The 10216-nt window shown below is 36.4% G+C and overlaps 1 protein-coding gene across 1 annotated transcript; it reads right to left on the reverse strand.

Moving 5' to 3' along the window:
- Window positions 1-3634: 3634 nt before the first annotated feature.
- On the reverse strand, window positions 3635-8787 carry LOC110446224. Its single transcript, XM_021491264.1, has 4 exons — window positions 8733-8787; window positions 4641-5051; window positions 4264-4374; window positions 3635-3795 (listed from the first exon to the last, which is right to left on the reverse strand). Exons 1-4 carry the CDS (start codon window positions 8785-8787, stop codon window positions 3635-3637), a joined length of 738 nt encoding a protein of 245 aa, XP_021346939.1.
- Between the last annotated feature and the right edge of the window lie 1429 nt (window positions 8788-10216).

Raw genomic sequence — 10216 nt, forward strand, 5'->3', positions numbered from 1 at the left:
GTGGATAACTAGACCGTGAACGTTGATGCCAGGTCAGGTGGTGCAGTGGATAGCTAGACCGTGAATGTTTATGCGAGGGCAGGTGGTACAGTGGATACCTAGACCGTGAACGTTTATGCGAGGTCAAGTGGTGCAGGTTCCTGGTCACATTCTTCAGTTTGATGAACATTATTTTGATCAGGTTTTGGTTCTGTTGGAGGGTTGACAGTATCAAAGTTGCTTATTGCTTCGTGCAACAATTCTTATATATCTGTCGGTACTACCCCAAGAAGTTCTGTCATGCTTATTGTTGCCAAAATAGTATCATCATCACTTGGTATTCCGTCATGATCACTTTCTTGTAAACAAACTGGAATTTGCAGATTAAAGTTTCCAAGCTCTTGATGCTGAGCCATCTCAGCAGCAGCAGCAGACGACAGTGTATTTACCCAAAAATTAAACTGCTAGAAAATTAATCAGAAAATATTTTATTAGACATTTTGACATTTTCATTAAATCTGATGTTAATGTAAGTTGACAGTGTATGGCGGCCATGTTTGTTTACATTGTGCAAGTCAAATGTATTCATACGCCCTGCAAAGACCAACTTCAGTTATAGTATCATACGATGAAGCTGCTATTGGCAGTACTTTAGTAATAATATAGAAGGGCTTTGCCACACCAAATCTAATATATATCTTAATATGAGGTTGACTGTTGCTATATACCGACATATCTTAATATGAAGTTGACTGTTGATATATAGCGTAGTTTTACATCCTGGATTGTACCGACATATCTTAATATGAGGTTGACTGTTGCTATGTACCGACATATCTCATTATGAAGTTGACTGTTGATATATAGAGTAGTTTTACATCCGGTTGACTGTTGCTATATAGCGTACTTTTACGTCCTGGATTGTACCGACATATCTTAATATGAGGTTGACTTTTGCCATCTAGCGTGTTATTACGTCCTGGATTGTACCGACACATCTCAATATGAGGTTGACTGTTGCTATGTACCGACATATCTCAATATGAAGTTGACTGTTGATATATAGAGTAGTTTTCCATCCGGTTGACTGTTGCTATATAGCGTACTTTTACGTCCTGGATTGTCTCGACATATCTTAATATGAGGTTGACTGTTGCTATATATCGTACTTTTACATCCTGGAGTGTACCGACATATCTCAATATGAGGTTGACTGTTGCTATATAGCGTAATTTTACGTCCTGGATTGTCCCGACATATCTTAATATGAGGTTGACTGTTGCTATGTACCGACATATCTCAATATGAAGTTGACTGTTGATATATAGAGTAGTTTTCCATCCGGTTGACTGTTGCTATATAGCGTACTTTTACGTCCTGGATTGTCTCGACATATCTTAATATGAGGTTGACTGTTGTTATATAGCGTACTTTTACGTCCTGGATTGTCTCGACATATCTTAATATGAGGTTGACTGTTGCTATATACCGTACTTTTACGTCCTGGATTGTCCCGACATATCTTAATATGAGGTTGACTGTTGATATGTACCGACATATCTTAATATGAGGTTGACTGTTGCTATATATCGTACTTTTACATCCTGGAGTGTACCGACATATCTCAATATGAGGTTGACTGTTGCTATGTACCGACATATCTCATTATGAAGTTGACTGTTCATATATAGAGTAGTTTTACATCCGGTTGACTGTTGCTATATAGCGTACTTTTACGTCCTGGATTGTCTCGACATATCTTAATATGAGGTTGACTGTTGTTATATAGCGTACTTTTACGTCCTGGATTGTCCCGACATATCTTAATATGAGGTTGACTGTTGATATGTACCGACATATCTTAATATGAGGTTGACTGTTGCTATGTACCGACATATCTTAATATGAGGTTGACTGGGGCTATATATCGTACTTTTACATCCTGGATTGGACCGACATATCTCAATATGAGGTTGACTGTTGCTATATAGCGTACTCCTGTAGGTTAAAACGACGTCACATGATATCCAGCTTCGCCTCGCCCGATACAAGTTTCTTTTAGACCCAATATTTTTCCGTATTAGGTCACTAACAAACTGTGTAACTAATAATATGAGGTTGACTGTTGATATATAGCGTACTTTTACGTCCTGGATTGTACCGACATATCTTAATATGAGGTTAGATATTGCTATATAGCGTACTACCTGCTGATAACTGACCCCTGTTGGTCATGTTTCATATAAACACTCGAGATTAACAGCTGGCCGAGAATATGTAAAGTCTTTGATATGAAATAATATTTGAAGAACAGGGCAAATATGTATCTGTTCTGATATCGTATTCGACAAATTTAGCTTCATATTAAAACATGAAAAGTCAGAAAAGAGAGTGACACAAAGCTATAGGTATACAAATAGTCTCATGACAACTGTTGCTACCGAACTCACGTTCAAACAAAATATATTTCCAATCAGGACTTCGATCATTTTAACACCTATATCCTCAGTATATAACGTCTTAGCTTTAATGTTTTTTCATGTAACCTTTTCCTAATTAGCTGCCAAAACTGTGTACTGACCTACTATAAGATGTTGTTATTGGCTGTGAGTATGCCTATTTTTAATGGTGTATATTTGTTGCGTTATAGATGTTGGTTTATATGACACGGTTCACTTTAATGTGCATTTATAGAGGCAATCACATTATCAGCCGTGCTATCATTAATGACAAGATCACATATCAACGTTAAACTGGATTACGGCATCAAAGCCATTAGCAGCATGATCTGCGTTTGAGAGGACATATCACGTCTGTCCCTGCGTGCTACAGATGACATGGCGAACTCCAGGGTTAATATCCTAGATAAAAACTGTCTCGTCTGTAAGACACTTCATGATTAAGATATACTTCCTTATATAACACGTAGTTGAAAGAAATCAAAAAAACCTGACTGGAACCATTCCAGATTATTTGATTTTTGTACAAAAAAATAATAGTTAATAATAATGATATCCGAATTGATTATATTCGTACAAGTGAAATATTAGGAATTATCCATTCTACTTATTATATTCAGTGCGTAGATTATATACAGTGCGCAGATGAAGTGAGGGCAGACTAGGTCGTTGGTTTGGTGCGTAGATTATCAGTTTGAAGCTCAGATGAAGCGACGGCAGACTAGATCGTTGTTTTGGTGGGTAGATTTTCAGATTGAAGCACAGATGAAGCGACGGCAAAATAGGTCGTTGTTTAGGTGCGCAGATATTAAGTTTGAAGCTCAGATGAAGTTACGTTAAACTAGGTCGTTGTTTAGATGCGCAGATTTTCATTGTGAAGCTCAGATGAAGCGACGGTAGATTAGGTCGTGGTTTCGGTGCGTAGATTTTCAGTTTGAAGCTCAGATGAAGCGACGGCAGACTTGGTCGTTGTTACGATGCGCAGATTTTCATTTTGAAGCTCAGACGAAGCAATCAATCAATCAATCAAATCTCGTATTCCTCTGTTAAGAGATTTACAAAAGGAAAGAGTTATTTACATCAAATTAATTTGAACGTGTTGAGTCTATACCATAATTTTGATACAGTTCTTCCTCGAATGCATGAGTAAAATCATTTTACTTTTGTTGGCACACTGGTAACTTATACATTAAAAGTCAAGGTGGATTATCGTTTGATAAGAACACATGAGCAGCACTTCTGATAAATTTGGCACTGTCCAAGAGGAATTCCTGGTATTCCTCTTTACTTTCTAGTTTTTCTCCTGGAACATGTTTCCCGAGAAGAGTTCTTAGGAAGTTTTCGTACTGCAGATTGTCTAAATAGACAAATAATGGTATGCCATATTTATCTATAATCAGTGTCATGTAGACGTCACGAAGGTCAGCTGTAGCCCGACAAACAGTCACATAATGCAAAATAGCATCTATGTACAGTACGTTACATATTTTACACTGTTGCTCTATCCATTGAGGGGAACACGTCACCATTTTACACACAAACTTGACAATTTTGAGGTCCTTCGTAGTTTTAGGTGTTTTCCACAGAATGTATGGAGACGTATACGTACTATGAATGTCGCTATATCACAAAACGTCAAGATCGTCCGCAAGTCTTTCATTCAGGAGAGAGTCCTCCATTGTTTTAATAGAGTTATTTACAGTCCGTTTCCATATCACTTTTGAGGGGAAATTGACATTTGTTATGTACCCTTGCAGGAATTGCTGTAAATTGTATTTACATAACATAGACCAAGTATCAGGTATAAATCCAAGTTGGTTATTACATGGGTCTTGAATGTACTGGTATAACCTTCGTAGAAATATTTGTTTAGAAAGAGTTTCTGACTTGAGGTGAATGAGAGTAGAAAGGAAATTGAGCTTCCTTTTGTCGATTTATGACGGCATATATCGGATCTGGTTAGTTTCCGGAAGCATTGAGTTCTTTTTGCAATTGTGTGCTGTAGGACGTTAATGCGCTGTAGATCATGTTTAGTATTTTTTGACCAAAACTCGGAACCGTAAAGAACACTTGGGATTATGAATTTCTTGTACAATTCCGTTGTTTTTAAAGGGTTGGTCAATTCACAATCCTGTCCAAATTTGGTTATTAGATTAAAACAGTTCCTGCCTTTATTTAACCCATTTTCTATAGCTAACGTACTTTTGAGATCGGTGGAGATATTAACACCTACATGCTTATATGAGTCCGAGGTTTGTAGGTTATGTTCCATGATTGACCATTTGAAGTCATTATTCCGTTTATGTTTATTCCCGAAGACAAGAACTGTGCTTTTGTCCGCATTGTACGTGAACTTCCATGTTTTCGCATATTTTGTGCAGATGTCTAGTAGCGTTTGAAAGGCTGACGGACTGGTTGCAATGAAGGCAATGTCGTCTGCAAGAGCTGGGTTACTACAATTTATGTCGTAAATCTTGGCTCCAACTCGGCGATGTTCCAACTCTAAGAGAAGGTCATTTATGAAGACGAAATATAAAAAGTTGCAGATCACACTTCCTTGTCTAATTCCATATTTAACCGGCAGCCATCTTGCTCTTGTACCGTGTGGCATAACTGTCCTAAAGGCCGAGGACGTCAGTCCAGTACAAATTAGGACAGTGATGAGAATGAGAGTATTTCAAATACTCTAAATGTACTGTCATGGAACATTAATGGTGGATTGGACAATAAATTAAAATCTAAACAATTTCAAAATTTTATTAAAACATATAATCTTGTATTTTTGACAGAATGTTGGATAACAAATGACTACCAAGTTGATATTGAAGGTTACTCTACCTATGTAATACCTAGAAAACGTACTACACATTCCCAAGGAGGTGGCATGTTAATTATGATTAAATCAAATTTAACTAAATATATTTCAGTTTGTGAAATTATATGTGACTCTATAGTTTGGCTAAAAATTGATAAAAGTCTTATTGGTCAAGGAAATGATGTGTACCTGGCATGTGTCTATATTCCACCTTCCAATTCCCAATTCTATAACCAGTATAACTGTGATTTATTTTTTGAATTGGAATATGGTATAAGTCAATATTCCCGAAAGGGTGATATTATGTTGTTGGGAGATTTTAACAGTCGTACCAGTAATGTATGTGATTATGTAAAATATGATATTATTCACGACAGTGTTAAATGTCAGCTTTCTGATTTGTTTTCATATGTCTCTGATGATTATTATACTGATAGGGTTAACCCCGACACAGTGGTAAATCATTTTGGAAACCGACTTATAGAATTATGTAAGGCGAGTTGTTTGCGTATCTATAACGGAAGAGATTTAAATAAGTATTCAAATGACTATACATATTGTGGCCATAATGGAATGAGTGTTATTGATTATTTGATTGCGAGTCCATGTTTATTGTATTGTGTTAAACAGTTTATTGTTGGCAATTTCAATGTGTTATCTGACCACGCCCCACTGCACGTGCAAATACGAACGCGTTTTTCATTGGTCGATAATGATGATACACACGTGTGTGAACCGACAGGTAACGAGCGACCTACTTATCGATGGAATGACGAAGGCAAGGTAAGCTTTTTAGATGTACTCTCAACGAATCAAAACGATATTAACGAGTCGGTTATACTATCGGAAGATGTTACCCAAAATGATATGGATGATTGCGTTACGCGATTTTCAAACGTATTGCTTCGAGCAATGGACCCCTTTCTCTCGCGACCGAGTACACACAGGAACGACAAGCGTGCGGGAGCAATGGGGCGAGACCAGGTAAATAAACAAGTTAGGTATGATACAGGTATATCCGAGGACAAACCATGGTTTGACCCCGATTTGAAACATGTATGGAATAATTATAAAAATGCATTGAGTTTGTTTAATAGTTCTAAGTCTGTAGAGAATCATAACAATTTAATTAATAAGAAAAGATTGTACAAAGCAGCAGAAGCAAAGAAAAAAAGAATGTACATGAAATATGAAGGTGATATGCTTGATCAACTAAGAAAGTATAATCCGAGACAATTTTATAAGAGATTCTCGTCGCCTAAAGCAGCTGGACCTCAAATGAGTATGGATAATTTGTACGACCATTTTAAGACTTTGTCATCTGAGAATGTTAATAATTCAGATGTAACAGAAAATAGAGGTGAATTTAATTCCAATGATAACTCTATTCCAATTTATGATGAATTAGACTGTCCTATTACGGTGTATGAGATAGCTAAAGCGATAGGTAACCTGAAACGGGGTAAATCACATGGACTTGATGGAATTTTAAATGAATGTTTCGTAGTTGGTAAAAATGTACTATTGCCTGTTTTGAGTGTACTATTTAATGGCATTTTTAATTCTGGATGTTTTCCCTCCGAATGGTCTATAGCTGTTATTACGCCAGTTCATAAGAAAGGAGATAAAAGTGACCCTAACAATTTTAGAGGTATTAGTTTGGTAAGTTGTCTAGGCAAACTGTTTACATCAATTTTGAATACGAGGTTGGTAAAATGGTCGGAGTCTTATGATATTATTACTGACGCACAGTTTGGTTTTCGTCCTGGTCTTAGCACTGTTGATGCCGTTTTCGCTCTGCATTCAGTTATTACAAAATCTTTTAGTGAAAATAAACGTCTATATTGTTGTTTCGTGGATTTTAGAAAGGCGTTCGACTACGTTGATAGGATCAACTTGTGGTATAAGTTATCGAAGTTGGGAGTAAGAGGGAAGCTGCTGCAAGTCATCAAGTCTATATATAATCATGTTAGGTCTTGTGTGAAATTCAAAGGCTGCTTATCAGACTTTTTTGATAATGATATCGGATTATTGCAAGGGGAAATTCTGTCTCCGATACTTTTTTCCATGTATGTGAATGATTTTGAATCGTTTTTTATCTCGAATTGTAGTAGCTATTATACCTTTGGAGAATTAAGCTTATTTCTTATGCTATACGCAGACGATTTAGTGTTGTTATCGGAGACGGTTGAGGGTTTACAGGAACTGTTGGATAATCTCGCTAGTTATTCTGAGAAATGGAAATTAACTGTCAATATTGATAAGACAAAAATTGTGGTTTTTCGAAAAGGCGGGAAAGTTCGAAATAATGAAATTTGGTTTTATAATGGCAAAACGGTTAGTTGTGTTGATCAATTTACATACCTAGGTGTGCAATTTAAGTTTAACAATAAGTTCAATAGTATTCAGAAACAATTAGCTGACCAAGGTCGTAAAGCTATGTTTGCTTTATTATCAAAATGCTCCAATCTTAGTCTTAATTTTAAGACCATGTTACATTTGTTCGATACATATGTTATTAGCATATTAAGTTACGCATGTGAAGTATGGGGATCCATAAAAGGAATAGACATTGAGAATGTGCACTTGAATTTCTGTAAGAGACTCCTCAAAGTTAAAAAATCCACATGTAATGCAATGGTATATTTCGAACTTGGTCGCTTGCCTTTAGAATGTATCAGAAAATACAGAATCATTAAGTATTGGTTTAAGTTACTCGACTCGAAAAATTGTATTCTGAACTGTGCATATTCTTTTTTATCAAAACAGATTACATGTACTTGCTTTAACTGGGTACACCATGTAAAAAATGAATTATTTGCTTTGGGCTTTGGTGATGTATGGTTAAGCCAATCGTCGACTAATGTTAAATTAATTTTACCGCTTATTCGTCAAAGAATTTTTGACCAAGGCCAACAACATTTAAGAGGTTTACTAGAGACTTCCTCTAAGTGTTTTTTATACAAGTGTATCGTAGACCACTTTTCCATTCAGTATTATTTAACCAAATATATTCCTAAGAATTATAGAATTAGTCTAACAAAGTTACGAATGTCTGCACATTCATTAGCAATCGAGACCGGTAGATATCGCAACGTTATTCGAGAACAGAGATATTGTACGAACTGTAATTCGGCTACAGAAGTCGAAGATGAATACCATTTTATTCTGATATGTAAAACCTACCAAAACTTAAGAAGTCGCCTTATTAAAAAGTACTACTGGAAAAAGCCATCCATGTTTAAATTTATACAATTATTGTGTGTTAACAATACTAAGGAATTATGTCAACTTGGTAAATATATTTTTGAAGCTAATAAGTTAAGAATCTAATTTATTTACTCCACTCTCTCACTGTATATTGTGAGCCGTGTTATTGTGTATATTATGCATTGTATTGATATGTTTGTACTGATGGGCCGTAAGGCCGAAAGTTAATAAATGAATTGAATTGAATCTATATGTATCAATATATGAACTATTAATTAACGTTAGGATTTTCCCTCGCACACCCAGCTTGAATAGCTTGTGCATAAGGCCGTGATGCCCCAAGTGTCAAATGCCTTTCGCGTGTCTAAGAATGCCACGAATACTTTATTGTTGTTTTCCAAGTTGTAGTAAATGGTCTCTCTCTCGTTAAACACAGCTGTGGAGCAGATGAGGTTTCTTTGGAATCCTTGCTGTTGTTTACAAAGTGGGTTTGCGATACACGACAACAAGCTCTGGATTGTATTGCTTATAAGTTGCCGGAAGAAATGTAATCGGGCGGTAATTATATGGATTATTTTTGGGCTTGTGCCCTCCTTTATAAAATGGAATGACAATGCCACATTTCGACGTCTTTGGTATATATCCTTTGTCTAACATTGCGTTAAAAAGTTTCAGAATACAAAGAAACAGCTGACGTCCCCATAACGCAAATGTTCGTTACAGATATTGTCAACTCCAGGAGCTTTGTTTAGTTTCAGGTCCTAATGGCATTTATCACTTCATCGAGTGTAAATCTGTAATTCTGAATATCGGAGTTTTCCAATACTATGTTATCATGTGGCAGAGATGATTCGTCAGCATCAGGTTGAGTGTCAATCTGTTCAAAGTAGTTTGCGAAAGCTTCACAGATATCGTTGGGGTTCCGGAGGGAGTTTCCGTTATAAACTAATGCGGGGCATGGATCAGCTTTTACGGATTTGCGTCTTCTAATAACCTTCCAGAATAGACGAATGTCAACTTCCGCTATGAGTTCTAATTCTTATTGACATTCTAGTAAATACGCGCTATATGCATGTTCATGAACTTCTCTGAATATTTGTTTTGCGCCCTTGTAAGATTTATAACTCTGATATTGTAGACCGCGAGGACGTCCTTCACTGATCCACAAAATGCGTTTTTGTAAAGCGCTTTTGTGTGCAGACTTTACCTCGAGAGACCAGTACGGTTTAAGGTGGGTATTATGATTTCTCAATGGAATTGTATTATTTTAGAGTCATAATTTAAGCGTAAATATCTATATCACATTGCGTTTGTAATGGCATATCTAGTAGCCCTTTCAGTCTGTCCGTAAGCACTAATTGATAATTAATCAGGTTGCTGACAGAGGCTTTGTTCCAGGCTCGAAAGTCGTCCGATAGTGGTGTTCTACATGAATAATCTCGCTTGATCGGGAGATGATCTGACGATATGTCCGTTTCTGAGGTAGTGAATATTTCACAATAATTAGCAGAGTTGTAGGCATATGCGTCACGCAGTTGTTGAAGTAATAGATCGTAATCCTGTAAATTACTGTCACTTGGCATATACACGCCTAATATGGTGATCATTTCACTATCATTAGTATGTATCTTTATTGCTATTAGTCTATCATTGCTGACATTATCGAGCATAGAAACACTATAGAATAGGTCTTTCTTTATCAAAACCACAACTTTGTGACGTAATGATTCAAGGCTTACGTCATTTCTCGATC

This window comes from Mizuhopecten yessoensis, unplaced genomic scaffold (genome assembly GCF_002113885.1).
Source record: "Mizuhopecten yessoensis strain PY_sf001 unplaced genomic scaffold, ASM211388v2 scaffold2643, whole genome shotgun sequence".
In the NCBI taxonomy this organism is placed as follows: domain Eukaryota; kingdom Metazoa; phylum Mollusca; class Bivalvia; order Pectinida; family Pectinidae; genus Mizuhopecten; species Mizuhopecten yessoensis.

Coding starts and splice junctions, on each gene's coding strand:
- LOC110446224 (XM_021491264.1), bottom strand. CDS start 8,787: ATGCACAAGCTATTCAAGCTGGGTGTGCGAGGGAAAATCCTAACGTTA. Junction 4,375..4,640: donor TATCTCCACCGATCTCAAAA/GTACGTTAGCTA, acceptor ATATGCCGTCAT/AAATCGACAAAAGGAAGCTC. Junction 3,796..4,263: donor CCAGTACATTCAAGACCCAT/GTAATAACCAAC, acceptor TTGTCTATTTAG/ACAATCTGCAGTACGAAAAC.